The sequence below is a fragment of the Gymnogyps californianus genome, chromosome 3 (assembly GCF_018139145.2).
Source record: "Gymnogyps californianus isolate 813 chromosome 3, ASM1813914v2, whole genome shotgun sequence".
NCBI classification, from domain to species: Eukaryota; Metazoa; Chordata; class Aves; order Accipitriformes; family Cathartidae; genus Gymnogyps; species Gymnogyps californianus.
The window spans coordinates 90,830,638-90,852,912 of record NC_059473.1 but is presented as its reverse complement, the minus strand read 5'-3'; the positions used below and the strand labels follow the sequence as shown (position 1 = coordinate 90,852,912).

At 37.8% G+C, this 22,275-nt stretch overlaps 1 protein-coding gene across 4 annotated transcripts in view; it reads left to right on the top strand.

The window, feature by feature from the left end:
• BCKDHB (branched chain keto acid dehydrogenase E1 subunit beta) overlaps window positions 1-22,275 on the top strand; it is a 140,336-nt gene that overhangs the window by 80,099 nt on the left and 37,962 nt on the right. For 2 of the 4 annotated variants that reach the window (XM_050894644.1, XM_050894641.1), the window contains exon 9: window positions 5,795-5,881. The exons of 1 other annotated variant lie outside the window; for it this stretch is intronic. In XM_050894644.1, the coding sequence (XP_050750601.1) occupies window positions 5,795-5,881 (87 nt within the window). Of the gene's footprint in view, window positions 1-5,794; window positions 5,882-6,021; window positions 6,184-22,275 lie in introns of those variants that run through there. One more of the 4 variants, XM_050894643.1, reaches the window with a different exon arrangement.

Sequence of the window (22,275 nt, the reverse complement as noted above, 5' to 3'; positions counted from 1 at the left end):
TTTATAATAAAATTCTGACTTTGATCATTTCTTTAAAGGCAGTTGCTGTGTTAGTGAAGCAGCTGGTTACACTGGAAGTAGCACTGTTGCTATGTGTGGAGAGTAAGAGTGTAAAATGCAGTTTACCATCAGACTCATTTTCGTTTAAGTCTGCTTTCTCCTAAGTAAAGGCATAGTATGTTATTGGTAGTGTCAGCACTTAGATTTCAAAGCTCTTGGAAGTGCCAGACTTGTGTTGTTTTCTTCTGTCATCAGTGCCTGTAGGAGAGGAGAAAGCCGCCAACATGATGAATTGAGAGTTGAACAGAAAAGTGATTACAGAAACTCTTGGATAAAGAGTGTGGTCAGGGAGGTTGAAAATAATTCGCTCAGCTGCTTCACTGCAAAAACGCTGGGCTGCAGTTCAGAAAACCTTCAGAGAGCAATCTGAAAGCATTAGTCTTGCAAAGGCATTAGGGTTTTTTTTACATTTCATTATGAGGGTGATCACGCTGCTAGCCTTTTGCTCTGACGCAGCATCAGTTGTCGTCCCTGTGGATGACACCGATGTAAAACAGTCCTGACAATGAAATTCAGGTGGAAAAGTATAGCCAATATTGGTTTCTGGTTTTGTTTTAGGGTTAATTTGGTAGTTGAAAGCCCTAGAGTCTTTTCTCTAATGACTGGATATAGCACAGGTGGCATCGGTGTGCCATGACCTGGGTCTTGGCTGCCTTCCGGAGGGAGGGAGCACTGCTGAAGCTTTCTGTGAGCGAATCCTGATCTGCCTCTGATCTCTGGATCTGTCTCTGGGGTGGTGTTTGCTGCTTTGTGCTAACTGTACACTGCTGCAGGATAAATCAGATTATCTCCTTCAACTGGCTTACCCCATGGCCCCTTCAGTGTTTGAGGAGGTGCCAGGGATGGGTGGGAACAGGAGGTTCTGGGTAGGGTAGGACCTCTCCCTTTTGGGAGCAACAAAGGTTGCATCAGCTGAACTCAGCTGTGAAAGTGCAGAGTGACCATGACACAAAGAGGAGCCATGCTCTCTAAATGCCCGGATGTTGCTTCTGACTTTCCTCTGTGATCAGTTATTAAAGATGGCAAAAAAAAAAAAGTTTCCATTTGCATTTAATTTGAGATAGCAGATACCTACAGAATCTCTTAGTGCCCTCAGAATTATCTTCGGACTTTAAAGATCAGCAAACAACAACTTCTGGTTGTGGATGTAAAGAAGGAACATTTTTATCAATACCAATCTCCTAAGCCACACTGTATTTTTTGAAGCTGCATTTTTAAAAGTACTCTACATGAGCTGCAGAATGTGCATGCGTTTCAAAATTTTAATCTTTTACTGAGGTAAGAAGTGTAAAGATTGGGGTTTTGGAAGATAGAGTGGGGATGTTGGGGAAATGGAGGAGAATCAAGCCCTTGCAGAAATGCAACAAGTGTCTGGTTGTGAGGGGACAAAATACATCATTCTTTGAAAGGCCATCCTTTTCCCTAGCTAATCCAAATTAAAAAAAAAAACCACTCAAACTATCCACCTTTTTAAAAGGTGATAAAATGGTAGAATTCTTTGCTGGCCAATTTGTTACACTGTGCTGATTTAACCACTGTTTTTTCCAGTTTTATGCCAGTGGTATTTCCCATTAAGTTTGAAGGTTGAGGACCCCATTTCCTGATGGTACCGTGCTGCATTTATTTGGACTGTAAATACTGTTCTGAATGTTGGGCTTTGGTTATCCTGGAGGTTGAATGCTTGCCTCATTTGATTTAACAGGAACTAATGTTTTATAATACATTTTAAAAATGAAATTCATGTTTTACAGAAGAGCATTGATATCTGCAAATAATATTAACAATGTCCGCTGTGCCCTATAGATTGTAGAGCAATTAACTATTTTACTTCCAGGAAATAAGATTAAATTTCCGTATGAAGATACAGAAATTAAATAAGTTAGCCATTCTAGGACACTACCAATGTAGGAAAATGTTTTTTTTTTTTTTTTGCATCATGGACTATGGTTTTGTTCTAAGCTATATAGACTGAAACTTTTTTACATGGTAATATATATTTAAAAACTTTGTTTAAAAAAAATCACATCTGTTGCTATTGGCTGCTGTTATTACTGTATAGTACTGTCGTCTGTAAGATAGAAAAAGCAATATCATAATTAAAATGAAGAGGGCGTACAGAGACCCAATATGTTTGCTGAACCAAAGTATCTCTTGACCAGGAATTTATTAGTCTGATACTTTACGGAGCAGTTTTTCCACAAAAAAACTGTGTAAATCAATTAGGAAGAATGATCTATAAAACTAGGAACAAATTAACAAGGAAGAAGCAGCTAGGCAAAAATAACTTAGAAATAAATGATCAACAATTCAACGTTGTTTGAGAACACTTTAATAGATGCTCACAAAACAAATTAACGTAGTTTGAGAAGTAAGATATTAGTGCTGCATTGACTTTAACTGTATGGCATAGAAAGGCAGCATTAGTGAATGTAAATAGTACAGTCACGAGGTCCTGCAGAGTTGGATTTTTAACCTGTTTTTTAATATTTCTGTCAAAGATATGGAAAACATTTAAAACCGTTACTGATGAAAAGTTAGACATAACAAACAGCTGGAGAAATAGATAAAATAGACACTCATTCACTGATAAAGAGAAGTTCATTAACAGAGCTGGGTTCCGGCACACAATGTATTTTTCAGCATAACCAAATACAATTTTGTATCTTGAAATAATAAATGCACGCTATATTTCCATCTTTATTCCAGGAAGCAATTATCCTTTAAGGACAAACCCCTTTTTCCCAAGAACAGGGAATCGCAGTCATCAGTTGAAGCTGGACTCTTGGTGGTGTGCTTTGGCCAAAAGGCCGTGTACATCCAAGAGCTGCAGTACTGAGGTTATATTATCTCCATATTTGGCATTGTTCTGAAAAAGGCTGGAATGCTGGTTCCAGATGGGTGTACTTTGAGAAGGACATTGAAAACTGGAGGTGATTCAGGGTAGGGTTGTAAGAATGATGAAGGAATTGGAAGTGTGCTGTATGGTGAAAGATTTAGAGCTCAGTCTGCTTAGTTTAGCAAAAGCATGGTTAAGAGATCATTTGATCACAATCTTAACGTATTCATGCGGGGAGCAGAAATGTCATAATAGATAGCTTCTCCATCTAGCAAACATAAGAACCAACATAGGTAAAATAAGAACCAACAGCTTGAAGTCAGCCAAATTAGTTTGGAAATAAAGTGCAAAATTTTAACAGGGAAGACAGTTAAACACTGCAACAACTTACCAATAGCTATGATGCATTTGCAAACACTGGAAGTACCATAATTAAGATTGCATGTCTTTCTGAAAGACTTACTGTAGTTTAGGAACAAGTGTTAACGTGAAGTAGAAATTGATGCAGGGGAGCCTGTAATATTCAGGAATCACAATACATCCTTTCTTAAAGTCCAGGACTCTGCGATGCAGTATGGTAGTTAATTTCTGCTCATTTTGATTCTGGTTTAACCATTAGGAGAATTTTTAAGGTATTTCTACATGGCACAGCGTGATGCAGGTATCCACACCAGCCCTGAACTGGCCATTTTACGATGGATACTAAAAACACCAAAGCTATGCTAGCATGGTTTTCCACCAGGAGTGATATATAGTGCTTTTTAGCAGGGCTGAGATGCTTGTATGCAATGCTTGGTGATTGCAGCTGCTTGTTTGCTCTTAACAAGATCCTACAGGCAAGGAATCCTTGAAGCCCTTGGGAATCATATGTAAAAATAAGGATTTCTCATATAGGAGAAGCAGGTTTCCAAAATTAGATTTTTTCCTTTTTTTTTCTTTTTCTTTATCGTTTACATGGGTTCAATTTGAGAACAGATAAATTCATGCAAGAAAAGTTATCAGTTACTTAGAGCAGGAAACCACACTGGACTCAGGAAACCTGTGATGTGAAAATAGTTGGAGGCTGAGAAATACTGAAGGAACACATTAAAGGCCCTATTCTTACTCTTTCCTAAACATCAAATTATCTCCATTGTGGAGAGAGGATACTGGACTGCTGGATTACTGGTCTGATCCCATGTGCATTTTCTTATATGCATTCTAACAGTGTCTATTTCATGCTATTAAATTCTGAGAAACCAAATCTTTAATGATAGCTTGTAATGTTTCAAAGTGTGAACCTCTCAGAACAAATATATGCAAAAGAATCTTTGTTTAAAATAAAAGAGGATTCTCAAAAAACCCTTTGAAATTGATTAATTTTATCAGTTTTATCATAGCAACTTGAAACTGGAGTGTACATTTTGTTCGTTGAACTGTCGTTTTGATGTATTGGACAGATTTATTGTGCAGTTAATGCCTCTGCTCTTTAGATATGAGTTTCCAGTGCTGGCAAAAGAAGTTCAAGAAATCAGCCTACATAACTGTGGATTACTTTCCAGCTGTTGAAATGCCTTTTCCTGTCTTGTTTAGCTCTGAATGTTGTCAAACCACTTCATAGTACAATATATGGATCATCTTGTTTATAGGCCTGTGACTTGCCAGTACATCTGTGGATGAGCTACTTAGAGCCATTAATTGAGTCATTGCTAGAAAAGTGAAAGAATTAGAAAAGTACTTGAATCAGAAGGAAAACTGTATGATTAAGGCATTGCCTTTATGTATACTATTATGTAGACAACACGGAACTGCCCCACTGGAGAATGTGCTGGTGTAGATATTAAATTGAAGATCACAGCATTAAGAAAATCTGACCTGATAGCTAGCACTGTCTTGGGCTTTTCCACTTGATGACTAATGGTACACTAGCAGTACGCTATGTATTTATCTTAAAAATCAGACTGTAACTGTTCTTCAAAGATTAACATACACATTATTCTGATCTTTTTTTCTGATGTGCATCTAGATGTTCATGAAACTTTTCTGTGCACCTTATGAAATTATAAAATGTGTATTATGAAAAGTGAGACATTGCTGCCATATTTCTGACCAAAGGCATCTGCTATTGTTCGATTCTAGGCAATTTAGCATGTAGTTGCAATAAACTTCAAGATATTTGGGTGTGGTGAAGCTTTATACTCCCATCAGATTAAAAATATTTTGCTTTCATTGTTATGTTTCACAATGAACCCAGTTTGTCATTTGATTAAAAGATGCTTAGATCACCTTCTGTATATACTGTGCTATGTAATTATTTATAAATTAGAACACATAAAAACTGCACAAGCATTCAGATTTAAACTTAGAAAATGTTGCTTCTAATTGCTGTGTAAAACTTAAATAAGCAGCATTAATCCACATGATTGTTTTCTTGCTAAAATTTTGATTTAACAGTTTTACTTTCTGAATAGCTATGATTCATGACTTTACCTAGGATCTGGTTGTGCAGAGGTATGTATCAGTGAAGGATTTCTTCACATGTGTGTCTCTTAGTATTTTCAGGATCCAAGTTTTTACTAACTTCGCGTTAAAATCTTTATTCTTCTTCGGAAATGTTACAGTTTGCATTCATAGGGTAAATTCAGATTCAATGGAATCAATTTTTATTCTTGATATTTGCTTAAAATGGAGTGGAAGATGTAAACACTTTTATAGTAAATATAAACACATCCTATTAATTATTCAGTTTAGACTTTTAGGATGATTTATCTTTCAGTGAAAATGCAAGAGGGGAAAAGTAGCTACATTCTAACACTGCTAATAATGTCACATATTTCATGTATTCCACAAGTAGTACAAGTAAGAAATCACAAGAGCTGTAATTTGATTACATTTTGGGGATTTGTTTTTCCTTTTCAGTCAGTGGTGAAGACTGGGCGATTGCTGATTAGCCATGAGGCTCCCTTGACAGGAGGATTTGCGTCTGAAATCAGTTCCACAGTTCAGGTACACAGGTTATTTGCATTTAAGTGTTCTGCATGGCTGAATATGTTTACCTATAGAAAACATATTTATTAGTACATTAAAAGTTGAGTTTTTCATATTTTTTTTAAGTTATTCTTTTTTACATTTTTATTAAATTTCAGTTTTGTGGATGCTTGTGTTACTTTATCTGAACAGCGGAGAAACCACGTACCTACCAGGCACTGTGCATAGCATCTGCTAAGCTAGAAAATTTGACTTTCACTGAAAAGCAGGGAGGATGCGCTGTCGGATGCAAGGGAAAAATCTTTATGTATGGTCTGTTTTTAATATACTTTTTTTTACCTTTCTCATATTTTTATCCCCAAAGCTTCTTACAAATACATTCTAGGAATGTTGAAATCAGACATAGAAAAAGCACCCAGGTCCAGTAGAGTCTAACGTGGTGTTAGACATATTGTTCAGAGACCTCACTAGGAAAGCAGTCTGCAAAAGTGGTTCATACAGAGTTGTGGTGATGCTCACACATGTAGAGCTTGTATGCACAGAACAGCTTTGAAAGGTTGGTATGTACATCAGTATCAGTTGTCTGGAGCATTAGGCTTTAACTTTTTTGGAAGTCCTTTTGAGCTTTCTGACATGTTTTACATCTGTACTTGCATACAGATTTTCCCCTTAACTTGAATTCTTTCCTATCCACATCAGTGATATTGGTTTATAGAAACATCTAAACTAATTGTGTCCGTCACCATCTGATTACTATTTTACGATTATTCTATTCTTAGAGTAGTTAAATTATAGGACTAGAGAGAAATGGGATTCTAAAATTCACAAAATATAAACCATACAGGCAGTAGTTAAAGCTTGGGAATTAGCCTTTTTGTAGGAAGGAATAGAGTTAATTGTTCTAGGAATGTAATTTTGAATTAAATATGCATAAGGAGTTGGAAAACTGTTTTTTGATCTTTGTGATACGATTTCTTTTAAAGAGTAATTGTATTGATTTTAATATAATTATATGAAGGTCATTCATTTTTTCTACCAGAATTCTGTCTCCATTAAGAAGGAAATATTTATCATCCTTCTAAGTAATTAGTATTTGACCTCCCTTCTTTTATAAGTAGCCTCTTTGACTAAAATAGATCTAGTAAAGTCATAAGGTACTGCCAACCATGAGTGTTGAAAGTGATGATTTTTCTTAAATTCTTACAAAAAGGTGAAATAAACTCAACCAAAAAAGCCTGTCTTTTAGTGTCTTGTGTTATATTAACACTTGAGGAGAAAACTATTCTAAGCCATGCAGCGATCTCATAATTTACTGGCATAACAAAGGAAAGCATATGTGTTGGAGAAAAAAATGAGTTGAAAAGAAAAAAAGCTTATCAATAAATATTATTGGAAGAGCATGAGATGCTCAATATATTGCTGAAACTACGAAATGAGTTTTTAATCTCCTCAGACCTCCACTAAGAAAGGTACTTACCCGATTGATCCATTTTGGGGTTGTTTTTCATATCAGAGATGTATCTTGACAAATATCACTTATTGAGAAAACAAAGTTTACAATGCTTTAATAAAGGGGTATTTGTTTCTGTCAATATTGAAAGCAAATATTTGTTTCATGATAGTAGCTCATAATTGTATATTCATATTTTTTAGGAAACTGGGATTTGTATCTTGAGAAATATCGGTTAATCTATCACCCATGCTACCTCAGAATAAATTGGAATATAACTCTTTGGCATGGAATTTATCCATGGCGAGTTTCTTTCATATAAATTGGTTGACTTGAATCCGTGTTATAACCATATTGTCATTACTCTTTATATCCATTCTTGAAGATTTTAACATCCGTACTAAAATTTTGATACTAGTTATTTTTAAGAATATTCATACTGCAAAAGAGATTAGAATAATAGTTACAAAGCATTACAGCTTTTTAAAGAACAGTATTGCTTTAGGCATAATAAAGACCTTGCTTTTTTTATTCAGTTAAAACACTTGATCTCTAAACGATCAAGTTAAGTCCGTATGTCTGATATCACTGTGCTGTAAAAATAAAAACGAAAAGTGAAATTCTCTTTTGCTGGATACAGCGCACACTGAGAATGCCAAAAATTGGGGGTTGCAGTTGGCTTTAGTTTCCTCTTGCACATGGAAGTAATAAGACTTCAATAAAGTGTGTCCAGTTGGATTAGATGGTTAGTTTCCATATTGTTATTCCATCCTTGCTGTGAGGTCTCTCGTCATAGAAATAAGGTGAATAAAAATATATAGGTTATTTTAAAAGTTAACTGTCACAAACACTTCATGGTGATGTACACTTCGAGGAAAAGAGTACAAATGGAAATGATGCCTTTCACTCATGAACTATAGGAGAAAACTATATTGAACATTTTTCTTTTTGCATATGAGAAATTAAAAGCAGCGTTTGGAGAGCATATTAAATAAGATTGGTTTTGTGTCAAATACAGAATATTTTAAAGGGGCACATTATTGCATTAAGTAGTCATTCACTCTGATTTCTCAAACACATAAAATTAAGAACAGGATGAAGTGGTGTAGTTCAAACTCTACGTGATATGACTTTGCCCTTTGTACTGATGTTTCATATGTGATCTCAATGAGTATTCTGAAGTGAGCAACAGATGGTAGGATAAATTCAATACAGGTATGGTTAATACTTCATATTGATTATATTCTGTATAAAAGCTTGCAAAACTGTCATGTTCAGCAGAGAGCGTGCTAAACTTTTGCTTAAGGCATACGGTTGGAGCACAGTTTGAGAAGCCTTGGAGAAGGGCCCACTGAGATGTCACTTCCAAAATAATGAGGCATTGGGTGTGGAAATCATCCGTACATTAATCACTTGTAATATAAAAGAATGTAAATCCAGTATTTGTGTCCCTGTTAAAAACAAAAACAAAAACAAAAAACAAAAAGAAGAAAAGGAAAGGAAAAAAAAGAAAAAAAGAGAGAGGGATGAGAGGGATGAAAAAGGGAAACAATAGTAGATTATATTGTGTGATAAAAGGCTCATCTCCCCCCCCCCCCCCCCCCCATATGCAAAGGAGCCCAGTGGCACAGTAGCAGGCAGGGGAACCCCAATAACCCCATCTGGGAAATGGAGTCCCTGACTCAGCTCCTGCCAGGGCTGTCGCCAGCCTCAGCCCCATGGGCCAGGACAGGGACACCCAGCACCAGGAGTCAGGGACACTCTGGATGGCTCTGCAGACTGAGAGGGGTTGCTGCCTGCCAGCGTTTGGGACTTATTATGGGGTGCAGGGAGGAGCATTTTGGAATCATACAAGACTTATGGGATGTTTAGAGGAGGAACCAAGGTGGTTTAGGGAGGAATAGATATGGGAAAATTGAGAGATAGGGGAGTAAAAAGGACTGGCTGCATATAAACAGGCCGGTTGGTATGACTGGCCATGCCCTGTGCCTGATCAGCATTACGTGTCCTGTCTTCTCATTAAACTCCATTTCTAACTGTTTTCCTGGGTGAGACTCTTTCTATTCTGTGTGCCTGCATGTGTATGGAGGTCTTCAGTGCCAGCCACTGAAGTCAGAGCATGGGGTCATGGGGGGCCAGTGTGCCCAGGGTGCTGGACTGGCAGCGGGTGAGTGTGTACGTGTCTGTCACTAGCAGATATCAAGCTGGACTAGCTGGGGGTAGCTTAAGTGAGCCAGGTGTATATATATGTGTGTGTGTGTGTGTCTCTGAGAGGGAGTCAGCTGGAGAAGTTGGCTACTGGAGGAACCAGGATGTCCAAGCCAGCTACTGGAGACACATGAGGTCTGGGGTCAGCTGAGAGACCCCTTGGTATGTGTCTGGCAGTGAGTGAAGACAGCAAGGGAGATAGAGGATCCAGGGCAAGCTACTGGACAGACTGCAGTGTCGAAGCCCAGTTACTGCAGGGATCTGCAGCGTGTGTGTCTCTGTGGTGGTGTGTAAGTTGGGGTGGATGTCTGTCCCAGCAGCTGCAGTGGGACTGTGAGTAGGAGCTTGTGTGTGCAGGTGCCAGCAACTGGAGAGACCGAGGATCTTGATCTTAGGAATTTATATCAGGGTAATGCAAGTGCATGTTGTATTATTCTACCTTTCACTTTTGTTAATCTCATAATTGCTTTATTTTAATTAATTTGTAATGTTTCACCTTTTAAGTGTCTGCTGTTCCAGAGCTATTTATAGGTGAGGTTGACCAACCTATCTGTGTGTTGTTTCTCTAATTAAAGCAATGTTTCTGAAATTAGGTTAAGCTCTAATCCATGGCTGTCTTTCAGTAGTGCCCCTGTGGTAAAAAGCTACCTTACAGAGCAGCAGCTTGCAATCCCACTTCCTCCTTATCATTCTTGTCTTATCAACGAAATGAAGATGATAATGTGACACGATTTCAGAAAGAAGTGCAAGACTTAGTAGGGGACTATGAAACAATAGATTCTACAAGGGAAAATGAACTCAGTTGTGTGAAGAACTAATCCTTGATTTTGGAAGTCTTTCATGCTTGCAACGGTTGATAACCCTTTTATCAGATCTCTTTATTTGTAGGTGCTACTGTGTCATCAGTGTTCTGTTGCAATGTGTTGCTTTTTTCTTCCAAATGAAGGGATGATTATTCTAGGGTTTCTTTACTGGGATGAGCTGTCGAGCGTAGCTGTATTGATCTCTTTGTAGAAAGATGAGTTCCGTCTGACTGGAGCACTCCTGTTGAGCTTGCAGTGTAAAGAGGGTAAGGAATCCAAAAGTAAAGCTGTAATCCTGCAGTAACCAACCATCATCATTTGAAAGCGTGCTGTAGATAATAAAGGTTTTGGTTTCAACAATGAGTAGTTATTGAAAGGCTCATCTAGAACTAACTCAAAGGTGATCTTTTTTTCTTTAAGAAGTCATTACCATCCTCTTTTCGTATTATTTCAATATTACTTGGCTTTTACTCTGGGATGTAATATATCAGAAAGCTAAACTTACACTGAAGGTCTTCTGAATCTTATTGTAGTCTAAGCAACATATCAGATTTGAAGAGAATTCTCAGATTCTGTTTTAGGAAGGACTTAATGAAACTTTTTTTCTTTCCTCTAAAAGTAGGTGGCCTTTCAATATGAAATCTCAAACACTTATATTTTGTTTGTACATAATGTATTAGAAGAGAGTTTTTGAAATTTGGGTATGGCTGAAAATTTCCTGGCAATCTGCAGAAAGCTGTCTGGTAGTTCATTAAAAAAAATTTTGAATTATACAATTTTGAGAGAAATTTCATGTAAGCCTGAAACAAATAGCTTTTGTTTTTAAAATTGAATTTTTAATAGTCACTAATATAATATGCAGTTCTTGCCATTTGCTGGTTTTATGTAGCTTCTGTGTATGATAGAATGTGCACATATTTTGAACTTTAGAGGCTATTCTGCTTAATTTCTGGCACATTTGGGTCCAATAAATAGCAACTGCTTGACCACAAGACTGTGTCAGCACTGAATTGACATAGTACAATACGTAATGTTCTTTCTTGTTATTCAAGTCACCTTTTGTGTCCTTCTTTATCCAAACTCTTTTACAACACCTATACTACTGTTCTGAGAAGTGAAGGCAATTTGGTGGAGAATATATTTAGAAATCGGAAATTGAGGAGAACAGAATTAAGATCGCTGGGGAAATTTATAGGTTGTTGTTGAAGATATGTGCCTGTTGGGAAAGGATTAGGATGCGTGTACTGACTAGTGGCTTGCTTTTTCATGTCCTGGTTTTTAGGGCTTATACATCAAATGTGTTGTACCATTCCTGCTTTCCGTGGGACTAGATGTGGGAAAGTTGTATTATGGTTACAATAATATGGTGGTTACTATCTTCTGATGGGACTGAAATAAATGTAGGGAATTAGCATATACCATCTGACATTGATCTTGCAAATCCAGAAAATGTATGTCACAGGAAGGTCTTGGTGGTTTCTACCTATTCTCTACAAATAATGGTTAAGATGTGGAAAAATAGAAAATGCTTACTAAATTTGAATGTTTTCATTTAAGGAGTTTAAAATTTCATTTAGGAATTTTGATCTTTGTGTACATCAATAACATTATAGCAGCATACACCATGAAAATGTATGCTGTTATTAAAATACAAGAAATGCATGTGACTAAGGAAAGGTTTTAGCTGGCCTGGTAAAGATCGTTGCTGTCTATAAAATAACAAGTCAGCACAGTGTTTTTTGTAGAAGGTTGCACAGATGTAAAAAGGAACATATTTTCTTCATTCTTGCACGAACAGAGCAATTCTGGTTTAATTGTGGTTTTCTGTCTCAGTAGCACGTTTTCTTTTCTTACTGCCCGGTAACTACTTTGCCCCTGGGCATCTGGCTACGCCTTGTGAGGATCTGGGCAACAGGGGATGTTGGGTCAGCTACCAAAGAAATGTACAGGTGAACAGAGCTCAGTCCTCAGGAGTCCTTCCAGAGGACTCAGTGTGTTTCTCAGAGTTGCACAGGAGTTTCAGTCTTACGAAAGATTGACACTAATCAGGGGATAGGTCTCAGCAAATTCAATGAAATAACCTGTTTCTGAGGATTGAGTTACGTGATCTTATTTTTTCAGTTCTTCAGTTCTGTATTTAAAAATGGGATATAATAACCTTTGTCTATTTGGACTGGTGGTGCTTTAGATTTCCTCCTGCTGCTGCTGCAAAATGAGGCCTAATCTCCAGTAAGTGGTGTAATTTCCTGCTAGTGTGTGACATTAGGAGAAACTATTAGATGAGCTATTTTTGTGAGACGCGTTTCAGGAAAAGGAAAAGTGGATATGTCTAGGAATGCTTTTCAAAGATGTAAGAGTTTCAGAGCAATTTTATTCTAAAGCAGGTTACCATAGAAAGAATTCGCCAAAACAAAAAAAAATTTCAACAACAACAACATTTCAATGATTTCAGCAGTATGAAGATTTAAAGTAAAATAGCCCGAAGTCTGATATTGGATAGGAACTGTCTTAAATAACTATTATTTTACAGAGTCCTAATGAAAAAATTTCACCTTTCCAACAAAATGCTTTCAGAATGTTTGAACTGAATTATTTTACATACTACTGCATTATGTGTCTTTAGAATTTGGGATGTTGAGATATTCCAAACAGGCCTATTATTTCAGTTTTCTCATGAGCTGAAGTTATTCCCAATGAAGCTGTGACAGTCCTCCATGGCTCTTTGTGGTGCTTTGAGGAAATGATTGCAATGCAGTACTCCAAAATATTTGCGAGACCAGGTTTGAGTTTCAGATTATGCGTCTATGTCTGTACTTAACTGGTTGCTATTGCACTAATAACTTGAAGTGGTCTGTGGGGCTTGCTTTGAAATTATGGTGAGTAACATCAAATCTTGTGCTGGTGCCACTTAAAATCTAATTCTAATGAACAGGCTGTAAACCTGTATTAAAGTCTGTCTTTATTGAAAGCAATGCTTCCAGTGTAATTGTTATTCATTTGTATTTAAATGATTTAATTCTCACAATATGTGTTGAAGCAAATTGCCTTTTGAACTGACCATTGAGATATAATGGAATGTATATGTCTTAAGAAGTTGGAGGAGTTTGAGGTACAAATTGTTAGAACTACTTAATTATAGAAATTAAGGAAATTTGAAATAATTCTCTATTCAGTTGGAGAAATAATAAAAGAAGATGCAAAAATGTTTTTCCAAGTTGATTAGAAGTCTGAAGTCTTGCATAGTGTTGAATGACATCAGCATATTTTGATAAGCAATGTAGAAAGTAAAAGCGAATAGACAAAACATTACAAAACCAAGATTTCTCAAAGGAAATAAAGCTGTATTATTCATCAGTAAAAACTGAAGTTTATATACTACAAAAAAGGTTAAAAAAGTAAGATTCACCAGTGATACTGAAAAGTTCAGTTAAAAAAATGTGAATCTTTTATACTAATTATCAAACTAAGAGTTATTCTGTATCTTAAAGAGCTTTCTAGAGAGCTTGGATACAGCAATAAACATTGGAGATTTTCTGTTTTCTTTTGTAAATAGGAGAACAAGTGTTATGCCTTGTACTCTACTGTGTGCCCCCTTCTAGACCTTTGCCCCTCATTGCTTGTGAGATTCTCTGCTACAGTGCCTGCACAGTACCTGGGGCTCGCGAGCCCAGCTGTAGGGATTTGGTGGTTGTGTTTGTCTGGCAGAGGTGGTATTTTTCTGAACCTGTATCACTTTCAAAAGGGAACCAAAATCCAACAAGCAATGAATGTTCTCAGAGTAGTGCCTGTATTTTCTCCGCACTAACTTTTTGAGGCCAAACTTGTTCTGGATGTTACACTGAAGTCTCTTATCATACAGTTTGACTCACTGTGTCGAAGTATCTTAATTTTCATCTTATTTCATGTTCTGATACCTATGACCCATACAGAAGTCTTGTTTCATAAGAAATGCAGCAAAAGATGAATGGACTTCAAAGAAGCTTTCTTTGGTGTTACAATGTCATAAAGTCCAATTTACTTACGAGACTTTATGCATGCTTATTTTATTTTTGGTGGACATAGAGAGGAACAAATCTCTCTAAAATGCAAACAGAAAAATCATTATAATAGTGGAACTGTTATCAGTTCAGGCTACAAGGGAGTGTTGTGTTCCTCTAGGTTGGAAGAAATGTAGGAGTACTGAGGAGAGAAAAATGTTTTAATGAATTGAATATAGCCAAATATTAAACAGGACACACAGTAATCTGTTTGGACTATGTAAAACTCCCAAATACATTTCTTAAAATAAGCAAACAACCCCCAGATCCTAAAATAACATTCAAGTTGGAAAATGAAGTGCTCAAAGATTGTGGGGGATTTTTATAAAATCCACCCCAAAACACACTCGCTAAAGTTGTAAACACAGAGTGTTTACATGTCCAATTAGTCCAGTCTCTAGACACAACAAAAATCAAAATGTCTTATTCATCTGCAGCTCAGCTTGAAGTCTCTTCGGCTTTTGTGAAACACTTCATGAAAAGGTCCATGCAGGAGTGGGCACATGTGCTGAGAGATGTCCCAGCCGTGGGGTTGCTCATGCACACTCGCTCCTCTTGTTTTGGGGGACAGTCTCATTCCTTGCATGAGAGGGAACACAAACCAGTGCCCTGGCTGCCCTGCCTACAGGCAGTGTTTCAGCCAGCCGCTTGCGTCACATCCTTCTGATGGCAAATTATTAACCTAAGCTTGAATCCCACTGGTGCTGATTTGGACATGGGTTTCTACACAGTGAGAGTGTGCCCTGCCTACTCGGCTTTGGATGTGTCCTGTCTAAAAATTATGGGTTGGAGTAAGCTTTTCCCATGCACCATGGGAGTATCCTCACTGCTGGCAGGAGCTAAAGCTGTTTCTTTTTTTTCTCTAGAGAGGTAGAGGCAAGAATGAGACAGGAGCTTGGCAGTTTCCATAGGCACTGAAAGGAGACGGACAGTAAGTGCTGCCTCATTAGGAGTCTTTAATAAGTGAGAGAACAAGGCCACCAGTAAGGTTTTGAGGGGCTGTTCCCAGTGTATGAGAATAAACGCCTGCCCTCTTGGGGTATGCTACACACGCCAGCTTTGCTGCTATGGGATCAGAGTTCACAGATGGAAAGGGTGGGTAGGATGATGGACGTGTGCCAGTAAACAGCTCGTGGTAGTTGGAGCAGGGAATGCTCAAGACAGTGGGCAACTTGAGACTACCTGCTTCTCCAGATAGATGTTTGTGGTAGGCACTACTGGGTAAGATCAGGCACATTTTAGGAAAGCATTCAACTGAGAAAAGAATATTTTAAAAGCTTGGCATTAACTTGTATGCTTTCTATAGAGCTACTTATTTTCAAGTAGTATATTGAACAAACAGTCAATAGAAGAGGCGAAGAGGTGGGCCCGTGCGAACCTCATGAAGTTCAACAAGGCCAAGTGCAAGGTTCTGCACATGGGTTGGGGCAATCCCAAGCACAAATACAGACTGGGCAGAGAGTGGATTGAGAGCAGCCCTGAGGAGAAGGACTTGGGGGTGTTGGTTGATGAGAAGCTCAACATGACCCGGCAATGTGCGTTTGCAGGCTGAGAGAGTTGGGGTTGTTCAGCCTGGAGAAGAGAAGGTTCTGGGGAGACCTTATAGCAGCCTTCCAGTACCTAAAGGGGGCCTACAAGAAAGCCGGAGAGGGACTTTTTACAAGGGCATGTAGTGATAGGACAAGGGGTAATTGCTTTAAACTGAAAGAGGGTAGATTTAGATTAGATGTAAGGAAGAAATTCTTCACTGTGAGGGTGGTGAGGCACTGGAACAGGTTGCCCAGAGAGGTTGTGGATGCCCCATCCCTGGAAGTGTTCCAGGCCAGGTTGGATGGGGCTTTGAGCAACCTGGTCTAGTGGAAGGTGTCCCTGTCCATGGCAGGGGTGTTGGAACTAGATGATCTTTATGGTCCCTTCCAACCCAAACCATTCTATGATTCTGTGATAAATGCTTTCGGCACTGAAGCAAAATTGCCCTCTCTTGTCCATTTTCAGCTGTGCTGTCTGTTAGGCAGCGGGCAGCATCCCTTCCAGATGCATCAAACCCCATTTGTCTTCTGTCTGAACTGTTTTTCCTGTCTGAACTGGTTTTTCTGTATTGGTGGGGTAGTCAAGTGTGCAGCTGAGTACTTTTTCGTTTCTTATACAAATTCTTGAAGAGGCACAAGGAGTTTATCCCAGGACAATACGAAGTGGTAAAGTGGCAGAATACACTGAGAGTCATTGTGGTTCAGTGAAATCAAAAGTTTTGGCTACTGAACAAGTTCATTATTGGATTCACCTTAATCAGTCGAGTGTATAGTGTTAGGTATGCTCTTAGTGTATTTACTGAGGACATTTTTTCCACATTCTGATATTTAATTTGGCATGCAAATGTTCATATGCCCGAGGCTGAACTCCAGCGTCATTGTCCTGCTGATGCATCCGTGTTCATTTGTTGTGATTTATAACTTTGAACAATGTGTTTGGCCTTCCATACACTAATTCTGACAAAGACCAAAAATATGGGCACTGAGGCAGAATTAAAATTTTCTCTTTGCTATGCGCTCCCCTCCTGATTGCCTGTTCATATGTTTAGCTGTTAGAAATCGTTCTCCTAGAGGAAGGAAATAGTTTGTGTTTATACTTACTCTAAGGTACAGTCTGCATTTTCAGAAATACAATTTTAGTTCAAACTGCTTTGATTAGAACAATGTTGTGATTCTAATATTACATTTCTGATAGCCCATGGGGCTGATAGAATGAGAAGGTTTTGCTCCAAATAGTGAGGAGGGCAAAAAACCTTTCGTGGACTGCATATCCTATGTTTTCTGGTCTGTGATGTGGTGATATTTTTCCACTTTTATCTCTAATACCACATTAGAGTTCAGTAACATCAGCATTTTTAACTGGTATGTAAACATAACTAATGATGATTTAGGAGGACATCAAAACTATGAACTTTCCTATAGCAATTTTGAGTAAATGTTAAATCTGTTACTGAGCAGGCCTTTATATTATACCATGTCAAATTGTCAACTTGTTGCTTAATTCAAATTAATATAAAAAAATCGCTTCCATTTTAATAGGCTTTACAGTGCTTTGAAACTCTGACTCTAGTCTGATAAAGATGATCGGTGGCAGGACTCTAAAACAAGGCAACTCTGCAAAGTAATTACTAACTCAAGGATATTTAACTTCTCTTCTGCTTGAAAACCTAACAATACTGTGTTTAACTTGCTTTATTTTGTTTGGCATTATCTTTTCTTCCGAATGAGTTATGAGTCGCTTTAGAACTCCAAGTAAGTGGAGCATTGAACAGCAATTTATGATGGCGTGCCCAGGAGTCCCCCATAAAAGTGTGGTAATGACCTTTCTTCCAATTTCCAGTGCTTTAGAGCTATAAAAAACTGCTTGGGTGGTTGAAGTCTCTCGACCTTTGGCATCATTTCTCAAAACACTTCAGTGGGATGCTAGAATCTTTTATTAGCCACAGGTATAGCAACTTAATACGTACTAAGGCACCCTGGCAAGCCAGGGTAAAGAATAATGTGGAGTTTTTTAGTTGCACTGTATGTCAGGTTTACTTCTTTGGAGCAGACAATCAGTAGCTTGTCTTATTTACTTAAAAATTTACTTTAGTGAGTTGGTTTGGAATTGTAAAGTGTTGATTCATGAAAGCATATTGTTCTGTTTTTTCCTGGCCTTTCATATTTTGATATGGCCATTAGAAATGGTCTGGCTAGACCATCAGTTTAGAGCGTATTAGTACGGACGTAATTCAGAGTAGTATGACTGGAGAAGAGTAGTCTGTGGCGTGTAAAAATCTATGCAGAATAGAGGAAAAAATATAGTACAAAATAGAGAAAAATCTATGCTTGCATGTTAATGGCTCACTGAAGTTTTTCAAATACTATATATAAAGAACATTGCTTTTTTTTCCTTTTTTTACAAGTTTAATTAATATGTAAAAGGCCTGTAAAACAGTGTGTATTTATTGATGTTTTATGTATGCACACAAGATCAAATAATTTCAGTTCCGTGCTGAATGTATTCATAGGAGAGGGTGTAAAAAGAGCCTCTTGAACTCTTCTGCACTTCTGTGCCCTTCCAGAGTCCCGTAAATTTTATACTGTTGCTGTTGGCTACATTAAGATCTTTAATACAGAAGAGAAAATGGAGGCTGCAGTTTTACTGCATAAAAAAATTAGTCCAGCAGCTTCTGCTGTGTCCTTGAGAAGGGAACTGCCTGCTCTCCATGGGGACAGACACAGCTTGTCAGTGCCCAAGCGTTACCCTGGCTTAAAGTCTCAAATCTGGACGTGATTGTAGGATAAGTTATGGCAGTGCTGAGTTTCTGTGTGATAGTTTAGATAGGCACAGAGGAAGCAATTTTGGAATAGTCTTTTTTGTCCAATAGTCCTTTTGAATGTAAGTGGGCACACGTTCATCGCCATCATGTAGGGATGTACAATCAAAAAGCTACAAAAGCGATTAAAACTGATTAAGAATTCCTGAGTAGCAGATTAAACCTAGAATTAGTTCCTGAGAAAAAGAAAATTGTGAATTTCTGTCAGTTACATGAGAAGAGTAACAACACTGGGAGAGAGCCCAGCATGTCCTTCTGTTCCTATGGCCTTATCTGCAAGGATGCTTTAGACTGCTGGTGAGAGGTCCGTTATATACTGTAACACCAGCGTAAGAGAGTGAACATGAGTTACTATCCTAGTTGTAGATATGATTCATACACTGTATATAGGCAGTGCCTGGGAAGCTTTATGTAGTTGTGCTGTGTTTGCTGTCAAAGTGGGATTTTTGAACGGCAGCTTTATTGAAAGAGCAATAGCAGGACAAGCATCTGTCTACATCCCACTGGAAATGTTTGTTACTGTTACTACAGTTAACAGTGAACATCTAAGCAGGAAACAAAGTTATAGGCATGCGTAGCACAAATCATTCTACTGACAGTTTTCTCACAAGGCGCAAAAATCAATGAGGATTTAATGTTAGACGTGACTGAGTCAGGAAGGAAGATCTGCTTCCACTGTACCAAACATTGAAGCGATCATTTTATAAAACACCCTTCAAAACTGAAAAAGTTTCTCTACAAAGAGCCCAAACCATCTTTTATTAATCTATATATGGAAGTTTCTGACGCTGGAATTGTTCCTAAGATACGTTGGCTTTGAAATAATATTTTGCTCCCTGTCATCACTCAGTAAGTGCCTTGTGTCCGTGTTACAGCAAGTGGAGTTCTGATCACCCAACTGCGTTTTGCTGAAGCACTAAGCATGCACAAATGACTAGCAGTGCAGGAACTTTGATGTCCGTGGAGTGTAAGCATCCTCTTGGATGGAAGTCAGAAGCAGGGGGCAGAAGCAGCTCGCTCTTTCCCATCACTTGGTGAAAAAGTATCATTTCTTCTGTACATTTTAAAGAAAGTGCTCTCTTAGATTTAGGGTATTGGAGACTAGGAAGGAATATAGATAAAATGTGGCTCTTTCTTTACTGAAGGTAGCATTAAAAAATACCTAGCTCTTAGGCAGGGAGGTGGTAGGGATTTACAGGCTGCTGAGATTTCACAGCCATTGTCTGGATACTGTATCCTCTCCCTCTCCATGTGTCTCTGGCACTACGGGCTTGGCTCTAAGTCACCAACGGTGAAAACCTAGGCCCAGGCGATGAAGTCAGTGGAATTCAGATTTCATTCTGAATGCCTCTTTTTTTAGTATTCCATTTCTTTTAGAAGTCAGTGCGCGGAGAGGATAGTTGGCCCTAAGTTTCACCTGTTAATTTTTTTCTTTAACTGATTGCACATGGGTAGAATGGGAAAGCTTGAGTTCTTTACAGCAAAAACTACAGTGCTTTGCTTTTATGTACCTTCTTTTGTTCAACGGATGAATGCACACCGATGAATAACCTTGCGATAAGTAAATCCCTGAAAAGTGCAGTGGCTTTGAGCAACCCAAATGCCAAGAATGTACTCTAGTATTACAGTGTTATGAATAATATCATCGATATATTATAAAAAAATGAATGTCACCAGGTCTTCTAGAAAGGAAATGTCTCATGTTTTTTGCTCTCTCTAGTTTTGTTGATTTCAGCAATCTTGTATCAGAATCTTATATGGCTTTGTACTTTATATTATATGAATAACCACAGTTTATTTTGCATTAGGAGAGATAAATGAAGCTGTTTAGCAGCAAGCTATTAGAGTAAACTTGTAACTTGGGCGCACTTATCTTAAGCTATATTAGTCAAAATGTGCATTTTTGAGAGGAGTCAAGTTTCCTCAACACAACGATTCATTTCAAAATTGCACCCATGCCACATCAAAAGGTAAAAGCAGCAGTAAAGAAGGAATCCTGGTTTTGAATTACACGCAAAAAGTAGGACCCTCATTATCCATTAGTCCTTCAAAAATGCAAGTTAACTCTTAGAAGTGTGTCTTGCCTTGCTGGAAGTTATGGAAGGCACTACAATGCATTTATGGACAACACACAACCCTCTGAAAAACAGGCCACAGTTACGGTGGGTCTGTTGTGGAGAATCAGAAAAGGTAATTTTATTTTTTTTTAACCTTTGATCTTAAATGTCATTTGTTAGACTACTCGGTTTTCCTTTTTTCAGTCCTTTTCCTACATAGCTTTCTTTTAAAAGGAGTCTGGTGGTGTTTTTTTTTTTTCTTTATATGGTACATGTAGTTAGACTAAGAAGTCTGTATTTGGTTACCTAAATATATGGCCTGACTTACAAAAACTCACATCTGTCCTGAAGCTTACTGAAACATTCCTGCTGGCTTCTTTCTCTTAGAACTTCTCATTCATGAAAAACAGATGATTATCAGGTATATGAAAAAGGTAATCTAAGTATCTCCCAGTTCTTACTTTAAAGTTCCATAAATCATCTGCTTAACAAATAAGAGAAAAAGGACGTAATCACAGTGATACGTTTTCATAGGAAAGTGCTGAAAGAGAAAGGAAAGAAGGATCACGACTTAATGCCAGTGACATTAGTAACTGGTATCAGTCTATCTGTATTGAAATTTTCTGTCCAAGGATAAATGAACCACTGAGATCAACAAGTCCTTAGTTAACTTCAGTAGAGCCAGCATTTCAAAACTCTTTAAAGAAGCTTTTCTAGACTAACTGAAATGATTAGCAAGGTGCCTTTTGAGAGAGATCAGGTTTTTATGCAGCAGCTTTGCACTCATGACTGTGTGACTGAAAAGGAGTTAGGTTTTGTGTGGATATATGCCGATTTATTTACTGGTTTGAGAACATCTTTTACATTTAGAGTGCTTTAAAAATAAGAAAATTAAAAAAATGTGTTGTTTAAAAGGTTCTCTTAATACGAATTGTAGTTTTGGGAGTATCCTATTTCTTCTGAGACAGCAGCACTTTCACGGTTAACCATGGTGTGTTTCATGGTTTACAGATTAAATGATCAAATTTGGCTTCCCAGGGACAGAGATTGATGCTTGGCTTGCACATGTATTATGCTAATATATCGAGAACTTCTTTTGAAATAAGAATAAAATTAACATTTGGAATAAAAATTACTTTTCATTTCCTTCTCTCTGATTTATTTCCTTATCCGTAGGCTGCACTTGCCCCAGAGCAAGCATTGTTAATAGGTGGGATGGCTTGCGAAAAAGGATAGCCAAGAATTATTGCAAACTGTGTTTCAGGCATCTTTCCATACTAAATTCAGTCAGGGATGTGGACCTTTTAATGACTTAACTTGTAGAAAGTTGTCTGACTTCTGTGATTATGTGAGTATGTAATTTTGGCCTCCTATGGTTAAAAACATTGCTTTTTCAGGAATTGATTTAGTTAAAAGATGCAGATGTAATAATCTCTACCATGCACATGACATTTGTTGGAAGTAGAATATCCACTATGGTAAAATAATGTTTTTTCTGTTAAACTGATC